This window comes from Python bivittatus, unplaced genomic scaffold (assembly GCF_059951505.1).
Source record: "Python bivittatus isolate LINGU-HERP-01145 unplaced genomic scaffold, Pbiv_v1 ctg000980_np1212, whole genome shotgun sequence".
In the NCBI taxonomy this organism is placed as follows: Eukaryota; Metazoa; Chordata; class Lepidosauria; order Squamata; family Pythonidae; genus Python; species Python bivittatus.
The window spans coordinates 52,865,768-52,885,098 of NW_028277125.1; the positions used below are offsets into that span (position 1 = coordinate 52,865,768).

The window sequence follows — 19,331 nt, forward strand, 5'->3', positions numbered from 1 at the left end:
ATCTGTTGTCGAATGTGTGATTTCTCGTGCTTTTTGGACAGCACTGTCACATACAAGGGAATGACACCTTTTTGGTCCAAAGTTTTATTTGGCATGAAAATACAGGGCGACAGTATTTTAACATTTGGGATGCTTTTTTTTTTTTTTTTGGTACGTGACCGGACACAGTTGACTTTCGAAAGTGCCGAAAGTCAAACGGAAGAGCGGTAAACCTAAGCCCTCTTTCTTGTGCTCTCGCGGGCAGGGAGAGAGAAAGATGGCGGCGGCTGACGGCCTGCCCGGTCTTTTGCCTTTGCAAAGCCAGTTGGACTACGCGCTGGAGGATGCGATCACGCTTCAAGAGAAGGAGAACTTGGTGTATCAGCATGTGAAAAAGGTGGACGGCTGGGAGCGGGATTTGAAAGTTCCCGAGTTTGGAGCAGGTGAGCAGAGCTCAACTACCCTAAGGCGGGCGTCGACTCATCCCGGGTCTTCTTGCGTGAGCCGTCAAACTTCTTCCAGTCTTGAGTTTTCTCCTAGTTGCCCACTTACAGCTTTGCTTTCCTCCTTAGCGGGTTTATTATGACTGAAAAAAAGCGTGCTTTGCAGTCAGCATCATAGCCCCTGATCATCCTCATTGCCCTTCCCTGGGACTGCTCCTGATTTCTCTGAATCCTTTTTAAATAATTGTGCATAGTGAGCATCATAAATAAAAGTATTATTTATCACAATTTGGAGACTGTATTTCTGTTGATCCAACCTGAAATTGCATTTGCCTCTTTCTTAATTCAGTCACATCACATCGCTGGCTCATATTTGCTTTGTAATGAACTACCATTGTAATACTTTTACCCAAGGCAGGTATCCCCAAAATTGTACTTTTACATCTGGTATATGTTTCCTTCTTATAGAATGTCACATTTTTCTCTATTAATTTTCATTCTGTTATTTTTAGGCCCATTTTGGCAACCTAACAATATTGTTTTGAATTTCATTTTTTTTTCCTACGGTGCTAGTGCTCTCATGCAATTTGTGTCATAAGCATTCTGTCAATCTCATCATTCAACTCATTAATAAAAACATTGAAAAGTTTGGGAGGCAAGACTGAACCTTGTAGCATTCCACGTGATATCTCTCTCCAGTTAAATGAAAAACCATTGATGAACTTTTTTGTATGATTTTTGAGCCATCTGTGGCCACTTGCTTGTCATATCATCTATCCCACACTTAACTTTAGATATTTTGACAAATGTTTGGATGAAATCAAAATGTATTATATATACATTCCTACAGTACATTAAGGAATTTAAAATGAAAAGTTCACCCTAACTCCTGATGACTACCTTGCAACATCCATGCAGACTTCTTGGCAAGATAATCATGTGGAGAAATATATCCATTCTTCTTCCATCTGTCCCCTTGATTTTTGTACTGATTGAAGAAGTGAAACCAGTTTTTTAGCTATGACCATTTAGTTTGGCAAAAATGTTTCTCTTAACAATATTCTACATTTCTGCTTGCCCTGGACAAAGTTTTCACTCTCTGTGGAAACACAGCAGTTGTGCAGGCTAATAACTTTTGTGCTTATAATACTGACTTTCATAGGTGTTTTTATTCCACAGATGTATCTTATGTTTAAACCACATTCTACTCTGAGTTTCTTATGTTTATGAAAATATGTTGCTATGAAGTCATCAGCAAGTTTTCCATACTATACAATACAAATGGATTTTTTTTCTTTATTAATACTGCATGTATACATAAGTCAAATTAGTTGTTATACCTCTTGCATTCTGGGACAGTCTGAATTTAAATGTTTCAAAGTAAGAGCAAAACTGCCTTTCAGTAATTGAGTATCTATAGAATTACTATAATGCTGTCATGTGCAGTCCCCTTAGTGGAGAAGTGTGTAGAGTTAATAATGTAGAAAGCTGCCACTGAATCTAGCAACATGGTTCAGGTAGTCTTTGCTTAACAACCCTAATTGGGACTGGTAACTATGCCGCTAAGTGAAGCAGTTGCTAAGTGGGAAATTGCATGATCTCAAGTGTGCTTTTTGGCTGGAAAGAGACAAGACTACTCAGTTTCACACCTTCAGCTTTTGTTTCTGTAGGCAATCTGATTTCTGTATGCAATCTCTCCTTTGTCTGACCCTTTCCCTCTGCTGGTGCAACTGCATTGTTCTCAATAAGTAGAGGCAAACAGCTTACTCTCTTGAAATCTCTTTCTCTCTGATTTCTCTGCTCTGGAGGGGAGAAAAAGAGCAAGCAATTTCTGTAGGTGGTCTCTCCTTTGCTAACCACTCCCTGCCTTTTGGAATGCTCAAGTGCCTACTTACTGTCTTGTACACATCGATAGCGATGCAATCGCGCCAGCAGTCTGGGGTTAGGAGCCTTGGAAGCGCTGCACAAATAGCTTACTCTCTTAAAATCTCTTTCTTTCCAATCTCTCCACTCTGCGGGGGGGGGGGAGCAAGCGATTTCTGTAGGAAATCTCTCCTTTACCTGACCCTTTCCTGCTGCCAGCACAATCGCATTGCTTTTTCTATCTCCCACCAGAGCAGAGAGATTGGAGAGAAAGAGGTTTCAAGAGAGTAAGCCATTTACTCTTCTACACATTGAGAGCAATGTGATTGCACCAGGAGTGGGAAAGGGTCAAGCAAAGGAGAGATTGCCTACAGAAATCACTTGCTTTTTTTCCCCTCACCCCCCCTCACAGAGCAGAGAGATTGGAGAGGAAGAGTTTTCAAGAGAGTATTGTAAGCTGTTTGCATTGCATGCTTGTGGCTCCCAGCCCCAGGCTGCTGGTTTGATCGCGTTGCTTTCAATGTGTAGAAGAGCAAACAGCTTACTCTCTTACAATCCCTTTCTCTCCAATTTCTCTGCTCTGCAAGGGGGAAAAAGAAAAAAACATGGATCAGGCACAGGACAACATGTATTTACTGTAATGGTGATCACGTGACTGAGGGATGCTGTGAAGTTCGTAAATGGTCTTAAATGGGCCATAAAGTTATTTTTTCAGCACCATTGTAACTTCAAACAGCTGCTGAACTCATGGTTGGTAAGTGAAAACTATCTGTATTTGAAACAGGAGTCTTTCCTGTTTCCATCTGAATATGAAAGCTATAGAGTCTAGTATGTTTAGTAGGCAAAGTAGTGTTTGTCCCTCACTATCCATGCCAGTTTTAACTTCCATTCAGATTGCTCTGAGTTTTCTGACTTTAACTTTTTGATACTGAAAGTAAATGTTCCACATCACCAGCATCACTTTGAGAACCTTGAAGATAAAACAATATTGTATGTTGCCAGTTTTTATAATGAACAACAAATTCTTTTAAATTGTATGATTATAAACATATGAATTGCTCTGGTATTTTCTTGCTTTAATTTGGTATTTAATGAATTAAGTAGAAAAATATGAAATTTTATATCATGTTGAAATCACTGAAATTTGAGCATATTTAATTTTTTCAGCATATGTCATTGATTATCTGCCATATTTGTGTATTTATATATATAATTATATTTAATATGCTAAAATATAAGTAATATGTTTTTATTAACATTTTTGATGTAATGGTATGTGGGAATGACCTTGGAGACAGGGGGAAGAGCCACAGCCAGGGCAGTGGTCAGATGAGAGGAAGGAATGTGGGTATGGCAAACATCTCAGAACGTCCCTAGTTTCTTGAGCTGTAAAGGCAAGGGAGGAGAAATGTACTTTCAGACTTGCAAGAAGATTCTATTAATGTAGCCTTACAATAAAGTAGAGCTAGTTCTTCTAGGTATGCTTCTTCCCTGGACTACCTCGCAAGGCTGACATCTACTAATAAATCATGCTGTTCACTTTGGAGGAATACAATATTATGCAAAGTGCAAAGAAGAGTAAGAAGTTACATAAAGTTCTCTACTCACAGACAATCCTTACTTCTATTTAATTGCTTTATACATTGCCTGTGCTGTAAATTTTTCAATCATCTCTCTCTGAATAATATATCAACTCCATCCAACCACCACTTTTTTAGTCTCCCCTTCCTCTCAACCACTCACTCTTATTTCATATATTGTTTTGTGATTCACTCCTCATACTTTTTCCCTTAACTACCAAACCACTTCAGTGAATTTCTTTTGTACTGATCATTTACAGACCTTATTGTATTTCAACAAGTTGTTTTTTAAAATGCTTGAGATTTCTTTTGTTGTTTCAACAAAGGTGCTAATGATAGTTCTAGTTGTACCTAAGCTCATTATATTGAATAATGTTTCATGAAGCAGATAGGAAAACAAAACATTGGTATTGTTGTAAGATATGTCATCTGTGTTATGCTTTATAATTACAAACTTTATAATTACGAACCTTGTAAATGAGTGCTTGTTCGTCTTCAAATAATTACATGAGTTTAACATTAAATTGAATAGTTTTATCCTTTGTTGTCAAATAAATGGGCAGAATGAAAAAAATGGAGTATATTTTTAAATTAAGTTGGCTGTTTGAGAGATATGAAGAATTACAGATTTTGAATATTAAGAATATTATTATTAGGAGTCCATGAACAGTTTTTTAAAACGGTCATCAACTGATATTTCTGAATAAGCTAGTTTGTTCTTTTAACTTCTTCAAAATAATATACTAATTAGAGCTTTGATTTCAGATTTACAGTGGCTGAACACTGAGGGTCCACTTTCTTTGTACAAACATCTTTGTGGAAAAGTAGTGGTGTTAGATTTCTTCACCTACTGCTGCATCAATTGCATCCATGTTTTGCCTGATCTTCATGATTTAGAAGAGAAATACTCTACTAAAGGTATTAACCAGTGAATACTTTGTTCAAAGACGGAGCATGAGGCATTTTACTTATTATTTTACAGAATAATTCAGTGATAGTTCTTAAAAATATATTAAATCCACATGTTGAATTTTTGAGCTTATTATAATTATAATAATTTAATATTTATTGATTTAAAGATTTAAAGTGATTCACAAGATTATTTGTAATACATGTAAATATCAATAAATTCAATGAATTGACCATTTAGAAATTGTAAAAAATAGTAAAGGATTATTTAAGCATTGACAGTAATTAAAGCATCAATATTATGGTAACAAATCCTTATCCCTACCCTGCTAACAAATGATACACTGTTGAATTCAAGTTGTATTATCATTTATATTCTTGGAACAGTTGATAATATTTGACAATTGGACAGTTGACCAGAGTTGTAATTTAATAATTGGAAACCAAGCTTTATCATCTGCATTTGGAAATATTTCGTTGAAGACACTGACTAGTGAATTAGTATTTTGCTAATGTGGAATAGAAGATAAATATTTCCTTTAAAATTATGCCAGTGGACCTCAAGTCAGTGATTCTCAAAGCATTGTTCACAGATCAGTGAACCATGCTTTGCAGTCTCTCCCCACTCATGAGCTAGAGCCAGCTTGCTGCCTCAGCCTTACCTTCCTGCATGTACCAACAATCAGCTGATGAAAGTTTGCTCATTTTCTTAGCCTCTCCTTCCTTTTCAAAGCCCTTTAACAATGAAGAAGATGGGAACTATGTATAAATATAACCATATTCTCATTTGCAAAAAAAAAGTTCCCATCTTAAAGATGAAAATGTAGGTAGGACATGTTGATTTAATTGGGTGGTCTGTGCAATTTCCAAATATAACTAGTAATTTTAACTACTATCTAGTGGTTTGTGATTGCAGAAAGTTTGAGAAATACAAATACAATTTGTGTACAAGCACAAATTGTCATGCTCTGAAGTACACATTTTACATAATGCCATATTGCTCCTCCAAATATAGTTGTTTCAAATCCAAATGCCATTATTACAGAAGATGCTTAAATGCAGAAAATTGTCTCATGACATTGTCAGTGATAGTGCATATCTTTTAATTATCACATGCATACCTAAAAATGTGTAGGTCTATACTGATACAAACATCAAATCTATAGAAATTAATGCCAACTAACATATTTATCCAATGCTTTACTGTCTTATCCTTGCTAGAGCTATTTCTGCATTCATAGTGGTATTACAAGGTTATTTTAAACCATAATGCACGTTCTTATCACATCAACAGTCTGGAAATGAGCTGTTGGACTGCTGTATGAGGAAATGCTTCTTGACAGAAATACTTTGGGATAGGGCCAGATCTTTTTCAGTGCAGTATTAAATCTAGTTTTATTCCCTGATACTAGAATTTTACTGTTCAGATTCTTACTTTTCTCACTCTGTTGTCAATGAAAACATCATAAAATTTAACTTACTTTTGTTTTAAATATGAAACTGCTATCCTAAGCATATTGATTTTGAAATATAAGTGCTACTGTCTGGAACTAATGCTTTGATCAATACAAAATCAGAATACAAATCAGGTTGTGTTCTATGATTTTTCATTTATTCTCTTTCCCTGTCTACTGCCTCGCTATGTCTTGAAACTATTGTGAAGTTTCTTATTACCTTCCAGATGAAATTAGGAGCAGGAGAGATAGGGATAGAATCTATTCCACCAGCAGATCCCATTTCATTACCAAAATTATATCAATATAGTTGCAGTTTAAGACATGAATGTATTGCATATCATTAATATTTTATGTGCTGTATTTTCCGATGTACTGCTATTTATAGAGATGATGAAATTTGGTGTTTTAGGATGTCTCATTGCCATTTCTGTTGCCCTCAGGCCCAGCCCAAGAACAACGGTGAAAAGTCCACTTGAGTCAAGCTCCTTTATTTGCTTATACCTTATAGACAGAATCTTGCCAAACTAAATCTATACTGCAGCAACTAGTGAATATACCCTGGGAGATTCTAGGCTGTCCTGAACCTCTTTTACTTCCCACACTCCCCTTGAGTACTGCATTGTCGCTTATCTCCTTTCTCCTAAAAGTGTGTGGGAAAGGATACTGAAATCAGAGTAATCACTTTCCATACTTCTTTTGATCTAGGATTCTGTCTCTTAACAGAGCAGAATGTTAGAATTTTATTTATGGTGATACTCTGTCAACACTGCATAACAGAAAGATAGACAAGACTTCTGTGACTTTTTTTACTAGACAGGCATTATAACACTTCCTAAAATTTTAATTGTCATTAGAAATAAAATGTCTTATTTCTGCTGTCTCTGTCTCTGTTTCAGTCTCTTTCTCTGTCTTGTAAAATGACCTGTGAGAGTAACCTTGAGAGACAAGAGGAAGAGCCATAGCCTAGACAATGGTCTGATAAGCGAAATCTAAGCCCAAACCAGAAATGTATTTTGAGAAAGCATCTCAGATTTGACCCTCCCTAGGCAGGGAACATAAAGGTAGGGGAGAGGGAAGCACTTTCAGATTTGCAAGCTTCTGTTGCTGTAACCTTACAATAAAAATAATTCATGATTTTGGTTTCCTGGTCTGGACTACCTCAAAGGGTTGAGAGTCTTGATAAGGCCAGAATAGTTTACAAGTAGTCCTCACTTAACAACAGTAATTGGGACCAGAATCTCCAATGCTAAGGGATGCGATCATAAAGCACAATGTCACATGACTGTGTTGCTTAACCGCCAGGTCAGGCAGTCCCTGTTATCATCATTAAGTGAGGACTGTGTGGGTGTTAAGTGAGGACCTCACATAACAATGACTTCTGACTTCCTGCCAGCTTGCCCATTGACTTTGCTTGTGGGAAGGTGGTAGGAAAGGTCACAAATTGCAATCATGTGACTGCAAGATGCTGCGTTGGCAGAAATTTGAACTAGTTGCTGAGACCCAGATTGCTATCCCATGACTGTGGGGACACTATGATGGCCAAAACTTCCAGGACTGGTTGTAAATACCACTTGTTCAGCACTGTTCCAATTCAAACTGTCGCTGAATGAGTGATTAACCAAGGACCACTTGTATTCAGCCTACTGGCAATTAAGAAAAGGAAAACAAAAAGTGTCCAACACTACAGTACAGTGACCACAACACACTACAGTCCTTTAAAAGCCCGAATTATATCCCATGGTGATTTACACTTGCCCCCGTCCCGGACCTCCCCCCTGTGCATTTCAGTGATAATCCTCAGATTCCAACTTTATTTTTTTTAAGTCTCCAATCCTTTTGACACTGATATACGAGGCAAAATGTGTAGTTACCTTTTTTCCTCTTTTGTTTAGCAAGCAAAGCCTAATCTTCCTTTTCAATATTTTTATCTTAATAATCTAAGTGATGGTGACATGCACACTGCTTAGGAAAAAAAAGTTACTATAAATATTTGTTTAACTGTCTTAATGAAAAAGTTTACTATTCCATTAAAAATCACTCAGAAAGCTAGACTTTTGGTGTAGCCATGATTGTGGTGAGCTAGTCAAACCCAAAGTGTAGCAAAAAAGACAAGAGTTAGTAGTATTTCTAACTCAGTTCTTTTTAAACTTAGTAATTTTTCTGAGTTTCTCTTTTTTTAAAAAGCATATATTAACAGAAATCTGTCATCATAGACATGGTATAGCGGTGAGAAACTGGATTATGGCAGCCTTACAAAAAGAGCCCTCAATTTTATTTCCATTTGGGCTGAAGGTAGAGTTTTGTATGACATCTGCTGAGTAGTTCAGTTTTGTTATCCAGTCTCCTGATTTGCAAAATTTAATTTAGAAAAGTATAATAGGGGGTGGGTTTGAAGTTGATTGTCCAATATGTTAATTACCAGAAAGGTGTGTTATGGTATTTATTTATTTGTCAAATTTATATAAACACCCATCTCACAAACAAGTGACTCTGGGTGGCATAAAACAAAGCTAAAAAACAGTTAAATTAATAAATAGTAAAACAAATATTATTATTATAAAAAACATTAAAAAGCTATAAAAGACAAAGCTAAAAAGGAAGTTTTCCATTAGCAATAATCATGCCTTGGATTAACCTCATTGGCTACGATACTGCCATTGTACAAAGCTGTACAGCATTGTTCAGCACTTAAGCAAGGCTCCAAGTTTTGTGTATTGTCGAAGGCTTTCACGGCCAGCATACGATGGTTGGTGTGGGTCTTCCGGGCTGTGTGGCCGTGTTCTTGAAGTTTTGTTTCCTAACGTTTCGCCAGCACCTGTGACCGGCATCTTCAGAGTGCAGCAGCATAGACAGGAGCTGGGCACAGAGAGAACTGCTCCTGTCTGTGCTACTGCACTCTGAAGATGCCGGTCACAGGTGCTGGCGAAACGTTAGGAAACAAAACTTCAAGAACACGGCCACACAGCCCGGAAGACCCACACCAGCTCCAAGTTTTACTTGTTACTTTCTCCTGGTTGAAGCTGTTCCCTTTCTCAGCTTAGGTCTTCATTCTGAGGCTATAGGCTTATTCATTGTCATGCTTTGTCATGAATTGCAGAAATAAAGAATTCTGTTTTGAGAATCCTTGAGTCTCTTCTGTATTATCTACAGAATAAATCCTAGGGAGGGGCAAGCTGAGCCCAAGTGCTATTGCATATTTGAAGGAAACCAGAAAAAGATATATTTGTACTTGTTAGAAGTACATCCAGGTTTTCCTCCCAAAAATGCTCTAGGCAGCTAGCAATAATAAAAATAAAGATAAAAAACAGAATTATAATTAAACATAAGTAAAACAATTACAAGCTCCAAATCTTGGCTAAATCTTTGTCTCCGTCTCCATTGCAAAAGTCTGTCACCATAGATTTCATTGTTACTCTCACAGAATGCTCACCACTCTTTCTGTGATGAAGGGAAGGGTGATAGTTCAGTAGTAGAGCAATGGGATCCAGAGGTGGGGTGGGGGGGACTAAAAAAGGGCATGATGTCAGCTGGGGCATTGGAGTCAAAGCCCTGTCCCTTGGTATATGTATGCAATATTGACACAAATACAAGGGCAGGACTTTGATCACAATGCTGTCGTCTTTCCAATTTTGACACACACACCCTCTGTGGCTACCACTGGTAGGCCCTTTGTTGTGCATGCAAAAAGGCCATAATTAATTCCTGACTGAGTATGAATGGAAAAAACTTGTGTATGAAACTTCTCAAGTTTCCATTGCCATCAAGATAGACAGTACAGAGCTAGATGAACTGGTGGTATAAGTCAATATAAGGCCATTTAATTCAATACAGTATAAGGCAATTTATTCTAAAGTACAGGATCCCTTTCTTGACAGTTCATGTGAAAATGTCAAACTTATTAAAAAGGTGGCATTCCCCGCCCCCAAAAAACCAGTGCATTTTAAAGAGCACTTTCATATACTTCTAAATGAAGCTAACAAAAAAGCACACATGCAAGAAAATGGGCAGTTTTGCCTCCCTATTTCTGAATCCTCAGATGACCATGTTGCTACGGATTAAACTTAAATCACAAAGAAAAAGGATAGTTCTGAATCAGATTTACCAATTTATAATTATTGATTTCTGAATTACATGCTGCATCTGCCTTTGCAAAGCATTCAGAAGAGCTGCTTTGCAAGGCTTGCTAGTGCAAACAAAGCAACTCTCTACAAAGATTTAAGGCAGCACCCTTTTGTTCTTGACCTAAAAAGAATCATCTTGTTTTACCACATATGCTTCTTAGGTTACCCATTGTAACTGTATTGAACGTACTTTTATATTTCTCCACTTCCAAAACAATTTTGTTATTTCCATCAGAATCACTCTACACTTTCTCTGCTTAAACTGTTCCTTACTTTCATATCACCTAACAGAATAGCTTTTCCCAGATCACATTCAGAATGCTTCACAGTTTTTCTCAAAACCCATCTCTGGTTCTCTTCATTGTTACAGTTCATTGAACGTAACATGTAACTATCCCCCAACATATGAATTCCTATTTTCATACTCACCGACCATTATCTGGCTGTAGTCCTTGAGTTACAACCACTCATTCAGCAATCATTCAGAAATAGAAGGTGCTGAACAAGGGGGACTTATGACTGGTCCTTGTAGTTGCAGCCATCGCAGCATCCCTCAGTCACGTGATCGCAATTCAGGCCCTTGGCAACCTGCTTACAATTACAACAGTTGCAGCGTCCTGAGGTCTCGTGATTGCCATTTGTGACTTTCCGTGCCAACTTCCCACAAGCAAAGTCAATAGGGAAGCCAGCAGGAGGTCACTCCTGCTCCCCTGGTTTTTTGCCCACCTGCACGCCATAGTGCTCATCCACAGCACCTGCCCCCACTCCATAGCACACACCTGTGGCACCTGCATGTCCATACTTCATTGTGTGCACCCGCCTGCACTCCATAGCCCTCACCCACCTGTAGTCCATAGTGCCCGCCTGCAGCACCCATCCATGCTGCATAGGGCTCGCCTGTCTGTAGCTCTTACCCACCAACCTGCTTCCTGGACTCCCAACTCTTCGCACTTCACAGTCACATGAGGTCCTTGCTTAATGACATGCATGGTCCTTGGGTTACAACAGCAACAGGGACTGCCAGGATTGCTGTTGCTAAGTGATGTGGTCACGTGATGTCACACTTTATGACCGCATAACTTAGCAATGGAGATTTTGATCTTAGTTGCTGTCATAACCTGGACTATCTGTAGTTTATACTTTCTGATATATATTTCATCTTTTTCATTCATAATTAAGCTTACACTTTCATTTCTGTAGATACACAGTGTTCATCATTATTACTCTACAAGATGAGATCACTTTTATTCAGATTTATTACGTTGTTATCCTTTCTCTTACTTTCACAAACACACAACCATTTTATTTGTTAATTCATGCTCTTTACCATTGACTGTTCTTGGATTCCAAAATGAAACTATCCATATGCCATGATCATCACAGACTGCCTTAAATATTGACCTATGCAAACCCTTATAATTTTGGTCAATTGAGGCTTTCATGTAACATTTTCTAGCAAGATAGAAAAGGATTAAATTAAGTCACAAACCTTGGTTATACCCAGGCCACATGTGGTATTTATTACTATTGGTAAGGACATTACTGGTCACTTTGGGCAAAAATATGCAAGATGCTACAAGCACGAGTGAACTTCATTTTTACCCCAGGCATGCTCATGCTGTTCTATACAAGCTCAGCTATCTAATCTAAAGATTATTTGCACACCAACATATTCTACCAATTAGAAGGTATATGCAGTGTACTGATACACATTAATGGACTGTCGTGAGATCAGGTATTTAAAGGGGAATGATAAGATTACTATATGAATCTTCTCTCATTAGCTGTGAATTCCTATTAATTACAAAAATTATTTACTTTTGTACAGTCCTATTTCATTCCAAATGTTCTGTGTTCACATAGTAAACCCTGTTTTAGTTCATAGTTGATTGCATTGATGTATGATAAAATAATAGCATCCACCTGTCAATCTAGTATTAAGTAAAAATATTGTCTTTAGCGTCATATAATCAAATTTTCATATTTTCTCCTAACTATCTGAAGAATATACATTTCTTTTCTTGTGGAGTCCTTGGTACTCTCTGAGCTAGGTTGTTTGCTTGCAGATGTTTCATTATCTGACTAGGTAACATCTTCAGTACGAGTGAGGGTGGGTTTGCTCCCTGTTTATATACAGTAGCTTGCCCTACCAGTTTTGGTGGGAGTGTGGTTTTCTCTTTGGTAGTTCCTTGGTTAGGGTATTGTTTTCTTCTTGATTGTTTGTTTGGTGTTAATCCCTGCTTATCTAGGTGTTGGCTGCTAGAGGATGTGTTCTGGTCTTTTTGTTCCTTCTTAGCTTTTTTATTGTCTCTTTTGAAAGGTATGTAAATATGATTTATCTCTATGTGTCTATTGATGGTTGATTTGCCTGAATGCCAAGCTTCCAGGAATTCCCTAGCATTTTTGGATTTAGCTTGGTCTAGGATCCCAGTTGGAACTATGGTTGAGTCTGTCCATGTGTTGTGAAATTAAGGGGTTTTTGTTGTGTCTTCTGACTGCTAGTTGGTGTTCATGGATGCACTCTGCTAGTCTTCTGCCTGTCTTTCCTACATAGTGGCTGTTATAGTCCTTACGATGTATGTTGTAGATGGCTCCTGTTTTTCTTCTTAGGCTACTGGGTCTTTTGGTTTACTTAAGATGTTTTGGAGGGCTCTAGTTGGTTTATGTACTACGGTGATGGTGTGTGGTTTTAATAGTTTGTTGGTTGTTTCTGAGATGTTTTTAATGAATGGTAGTATTATGCTTTTCATAGCTTGTGTTGGTTGTGCTGTAGTGGGTTGAGTGGTCAGGCCCTTTTTGATAAAGTTGTGTGGGTATCCATTTTGTTGGAAGATGTTATATAGGCGGTCTGTTCCCTTTTTCTGCATTTCTCCGGGTTGCTATAGTGCATTTGTGCTCATCTGAATAATGTTCTTACATAGCTCCTCTTGTGGGAGGTTGGGTTGTTACTTTGGTAATGGAGCATTTGGTTAGCGTTGGTTGTTTTTCAATAGACTCGTGTTTCTCATTTACTGTTGTTTCTTCTGCTGATGGGGATATGTTGTTGTTTTCTTATTCCCTTGTAAACTTTATTCCTTTGAATATGTTGATTGTTTCAGGTGTCTTTTCTAGTTGTTCCTTTTTTTTTTTTTTTGGCGAAGGTGTCATCTACATACTGGAACAATGCTTTTGGTTGTATGTGTGGGAGTGCTAATAGTTTCTAGACGCTGCATTACAGTCTCTGCTATGAGTCCTGAGCTTGGGGATCCCATGGTTATTCTTCTGAGTTATTGCTATATTTGTTCATCAAACTGAAAGTAAGTAGTGAGGCAGAGGTGGATGAGGTCCATGATTCTGGGTATTTCGATCTTAGTGTATTTGGCTAGGTTGGCTGTGTTGTGTAGAACTGCTGCAATGGATTCTTTTGCTAGTTCTGGATCTATGGACGTGAACAGTGTTGTGACATCAAATGAAACCATAATTTCATCTTCTGTTTTTAGGTCTTTGATTTTCTAGAGGCACTGTAGTGGGTAATTAATAGAATATTCGCTCCCCTCTATGAGATGTCCAAACTTTTTTTGTAAGTTCTTTGGCTATGTAAGTTGGTAACATTACAGTTAAACTAAGAGATATATTGGGTTTGTGTATTTTGGGGCATCCACAGATGCGTGGGAGGACAGGTCCATTGCTTTTCATCTGCCACTATTCTTCTTTTGTGATTTGACCTTTCTTGGTTAGGTTGTTGAGGGTTCTCTTGATCTGGTTATCCAGTATCTGTAGTGGGTTGGTGTTTGGTGGGATGTAGGTTTCTTTGTCCTCCAGTAATTTTTTGGCTTTCTGTTTGTATTGAGTTCTGTCCATGATAACCGTGATTCAGCCTTTGCTGGGAGGATAGTGATGGTTTGATCCTTCTTTAGGTTTTTGAGGGTTGCTCTGTCCTCTGCTTTCTTTTCTTCTATATATAATACATAATCTAAGGTTTGGATTCCCAGTGGGGGCCCAGGGGACAGCATTTCTTGGCTCTTACCTGACCTTTTTGATTCTTACAATTAAAAAGAAGATGATAATTATCCTGCAAAGCAAAGCACTAGCCTCAAGCATAATAAACTATATTTCCAACAATGATTCTTGATGCTACATAGATTCCAGAAAATAAAATAGTGGATGACAACAGTCCATTACTTCATTTTCTTGTGGGTATGTGAGCATTTATATTGCAACGAAGTTGAAAAAAAAAATAATCTGGTGAGACAAGGGTAAAAACATAGTTTCTGCTCCTAAAAAGATGGAGTTAATCTTAATATGGAACATCAGTCTGGCTTCCTTTCTATTACTTGGTAAGGATTCCATAATTCTATAAATCTAAAGTTGAATTAGCAAGTTTTAGACACTTTTTGAAGTTTTTGGTCTCCTGAAGTGCTGGCATATTTATGTGAGCTGTAACTCGCTACATATACCTGATTCATAAGGCTGAATCAGGTGTATAGATTACATGTGAGACATATTACAAGTACCTTACCAGTTAACAATTGTAATGTATTAAAAGCTCATTGTATTTGTTTAGATCTTCTGAAATAGTCTGAAACCTTTTGATGTATGCGAGTTCAGTTGTGCTGTTGAAGTCCTGCTTTCCACATGTACCTGCAGCTGCATAACCAACGTATCTTCCCTATCCTTCCCTCCCTTTCAACCTCACCCCAGATTAAATCCAACATCAGTCTATACACTGTATGCATCTGATGAAGCAGGCTGCAGCTCGCTAGGGCTTATGTCTTTTAATAAAATTTGTTGGTCGGAGGGGGTGCTACTAGATTCCCTCATTTGAATTAGAAGTGATTTAGAGATTATCATTTGGGTTATGAGATTACATTTGGTTTAGAAACAATATTATAATGGAGGATAAATATAGGAATATAATTTCAGTTTTGTTTTGTTTTGTTTTTCCAAAGCAATCATAGCTGCCAGATTCCAGGTTCCTTTATACTCTTGTCAAGTGAGTAAAGGGAAAATGGAGCTTTTTTTTTTTTTTTAAGGAACAGCATTCAAAGGATGTTTACTGAATATGGCTTTATATATATTGTATTTAAATGTTTTATTGTCAATGCCATAAATCTCATTGTTTGTTTCTTATCTATGCTTTCAGATGGTCTCCTTATTGTAGGCGTCCACTCAGCAAAATTTCCAAATGAAAAAGTTTTGGATAACATCAAAAGTGCTGTTCTTAGATACAACATCATTCATCCTGTGGTAAATGATGCTAATGCAAGCCTCTGGCATGAGCTAGAAGTATCCTGCTGGCCAACCTTGGTAATTGTTGGACCCCGTGGCAATATCCTGTTCAGTCTGGTTGGTGAAGGGCACAAGGACAAACTATTTCTCTTTACCTCCATAGCCTTAAAATACTACAAGGAACAAGGCCAAATCAATAATAATAGAATTAGAATACAGCTCTATAGAGACTCTTTGTCACTTTCACCTTTGTTGTTCCCTGGGAAAGTTGCAGTAGACAGTTCTGACAACACATTGGTAATAGCAGATACTGGACATCATAGGATTTTGGTTGTGAGGAAAAATGGTCACATTCTGCACATCATTGGAGGTAAGGGTAATCTAAATATATTTAAAAACCTTGTTTTGCTGGTCAGTGACCGAAATAAAATGACTGATTATTTAAAGACCTTGTATTTTAGCTTGACAGCTCTTAAGCAAATTATGAATTCTGTCTGCCTTGTACAACTCTTAATATTGTACAATATAGTAAATTATAATAAAATTAGTTTCCAGTCCTACAAAATGCTTCTTTGAGTGTATATGGATTGAGCTGCAAAGAAGTAATTGATTGTCTAATTCTGAGGCCTATTTAATAACCACACACAATATTTAATAAGTCATGAAAATGGCATCACATTTTCAGTCTTGTAACTGGCATATTGCAAGTAACATGAGCAGTAGAGTTTATGAAATTCAATTACTGGTTGCTTATTCTGGCACATAGCTGACTGCTTGTTTTCCAGGCATTTGCATTCCATTCTGCATTGCATTTACTGTATATAATTCCTTATGTTTAAAAGCTGAACCTTCAATGTAAAGAAAATGATTATAGATGCAATAAATGTTTTTTATTTATTTGTTTGGTCATATTTAAAGTTAATAGAGTATATTGCCAGGGATTGTCTAGTTCTTTAAAAATTGTTCTTTTGAAAGAAAATCTCTACACTCTTCTGTGGAAAAATATTAAATATATTAACTAATGAAAAATGAAGAAAATCTTTTCAAAATGAAACTATATGCTAGTTTCTAAAAATATGTTTTAAAATTATAGACCCACAGTAGTACCTCTATTCAATTAATATAAAGTAATCTAAAGTCCTTTGCATCCTAAATCTGACTTGACTGTGTGTCCATTGTTGATCTCTAGCAATAGTTATACTCTTGTTTTATGTTGTTTTTGTTCTGTTAAGGACCAGACAGTGGAAAAAATGATGGAAATTTTTCAGAAGCATCATTCAATTCTCCACAAGGAGTTGCCATAAAGAACAATATTATTTATGTAGCAGATACAGAAAACCATCTAATTAGAAAGGTAAATTGATTGATTGTGTTCCATCACATCAGTGCCAACTCGTAGCATCCACATAGACAATCAGTCCCTAACCTGGTCCTTAACTTGTTTTTTTTATGGGTAGAAAACAGTGCTGATACAGTTATTCAAGGGCCATGCAATGTGACCAGTAGTAGCATTCCTAAATATATTTTTATTCTGAGTAGATGGAAAAAGTATTATTTTTCTTTTTAAATATGCTTTTAAAGCAACTTATCGAATACAGGTAGTCTTCATTTACTGACCGCAGTTGGGACCAGCATCTTGGTCATTAAGGAAAGTGGTCGCTAAATGAAAAATCACATGACTGCAACTCTGCTTATGATTTTACTTCAGCTTTCCCTTGCTTTACAGCGTCAGAAGGATATGACCCCAAACAATGGGGTGAGCCCAAACCATGGGAAAGGTTTTTGGAACTCAGTTCACCAGGAAACTGGGTAAAAGGGCAAATCTTACAGCCCTTTTCCCCCACTCCCCTGCCCTTTGGGAGATAGGATATTTCAGAAATTAAAGATATGTACTACTCTGGTACATAACTATAAAGCGGTGCGCAAAGGAGCTTTCCCCGCTTGCACAATTACAGTATATTCTAAATATTACAGTATTAAAGGTATTTGGGCAAGAATGGTTAATAACAAAAAATGCATATGCTATTCTAAAATATTGCTGAAAAAATAAATCAGTGTGGAGTCCTTGGTGCTGCCTGAGGTTGGTTGTTCATATACCAAGCTTGTAACAACCAAGCTCAGTCAGCAACAAGGGCTCCACAGTTCAACCTTGAGCTACATATATTCTCTTCTATTAAAATAAATCAATAATTGAATTCTAGATTGATCTGCAGTTGGAGCTGGTGAGCACTGTTGCAGGAGTTGGAATACAAGGCACTGATAAACAAGGAGGAGCCAAAGGAGATGAGCAGCCTATTAGTTCACCATGGGATATAGCTTTGGGAAGCTTAGGTATTTTTATGATGTTTATATTTACTTTTATGCAGGTTTTTTTTCAAAGTTTGTAGCCTGCTTAACACCATTGCCAGTTATTTAATTTTTTCCTTAGTGGAAATACCATATTTCATGACCATATAGGACTATGACTCATCAGTATTTACGATAGTTTCTATGCATTGAATGGCTACTACAATTTTTTTTTTACCAAAGGCTAAGTTATATGCCCTGATACATAATCTTCTGCATATTAAAAAAAAGAGAGAAAAGTAATCCTGTGTCTTGTAGCAAAATAATTTTTCTACATTTATTATAAAGTTAAAAGTGTGCAAGATTTTTTTTCATGCTTTAATACTAAATACATTCAAGATAGTTATTGTTTAAGATTACTGTTCTAAACAGTTTACTACTCATTTGATTCATGTATATAGTAGTAAAATGCTGTTAAATGCTTTATATTTATACTTATTTTACAAACCATTTAGATTATATTCCTGTATCCATTTATTTAGGAATAAAGTCCAGTATGATTGTATCTGTCAAATCATAAGAGTATTCTGCTACAAAATTAGAGAAGATGAACTGTGTTTCTTTAAAGACTCTGAGAAAAAGGCCACATCTTAGAACATACCTTATTACGCATATATCAGCATACTTCATACTTCAGAGAATATCTTTCTCTGTAATAATCGTGTCCTTAATGCATGTCTAATGTTTATATATTTATCATTATTTTAAGAGTCTTTTAGATATTAATTTTAGAATATACTGGTTTATATTTTTCTCTTTTTTCATATTTTATTTAATATATTTTAATTGTGTTCTACACTATCCAGAGACCTGGGTTTGGGGGCTATTTAGAAGTACAGAAAATAAATAAATTGAAACTAAATTATTTTCACAACTATTTTTTATAGTTTCAAAAACTGGTTTTTTCCCCTCTTTTTCAAATACTGTAGCATTGTAATCTAATTTGCAACAGTGTGGCTAAGTATCTTACAAATATCTTACATATTTTTGTTACAAACTAATTTATTAGGAAAATAAATCCGCCTCTTATTTCTTTTATTCTTGTTTTTAGGTAACATAAAAACCTTATTTGCCAGTTTTCACATAAAAAACAATGTTTTACCAAATCATAAATTAAACTTGTGAACCCTAGTGATTATGCAGATTAAGTTTAGAAAAATTATATTTTGAATTTGTATCTTTAGTTAAGGAAGAAACATAATAAAATATATATATAGTTATTGTTCCAAAATTAAGAAAACTTGTCAGAGGGTATTGTATATAAAGAACAGCTCTTTTCAACAACAAATATATAAAACATGAATGACCCAATTGGACTCAATCAGATGTATATTTATATTGCTTTCTTTCAGTACAATTAAACAAAAATGGTAGTACAAAAATTGAAGTACATGGTCATAAGGCCAAAAGTCTGACTCTAATTAT

General features: G+C 36.4%; 1 protein-coding gene and 1 pseudogene across 3 annotated transcripts in view; one reads left to right on the forward strand and one right to left on the reverse strand.

Annotated features, from left to right (window-relative positions):
- The first annotated feature begins 79 nt into the window (after positions 1 to 79).
- The window catches only part of NHLRC2 (NHL repeat containing 2), a 47,716-nt gene continuing 28,464 nt past the window's right edge, over positions 80 to 19,331 (forward strand). Inside the window, exons 1-5 of one of the 3 annotated variants that reach the window (XM_088131992.1) lie at positions 80 to 422; positions 4,631 to 4,783; positions 15,475 to 15,930; positions 16,793 to 16,914; positions 17,762 to 17,891. In XM_088131992.1, coding sequence (XP_087988118.1) covers positions 257 to 422; positions 4,631 to 4,783; positions 15,475 to 15,930; positions 16,793 to 16,914; positions 17,762 to 17,891 — 1,027 coding nt within the window. In that variant the 5' untranslated portion in view covers positions 80 to 256. Of the gene's footprint in view, positions 423 to 2,889; positions 3,040 to 4,630; positions 4,784 to 15,474; positions 15,931 to 16,792; positions 16,915 to 17,761; positions 17,892 to 19,331 lie in introns of those variants that run through there. The other 2 variants (XM_088131990.1, XM_088131991.1) reach the window with 2 other exon arrangements.
- LOC112542260 (U4 spliceosomal RNA) lies at positions 8,783 to 8,900 on the reverse strand (annotated as a pseudogene).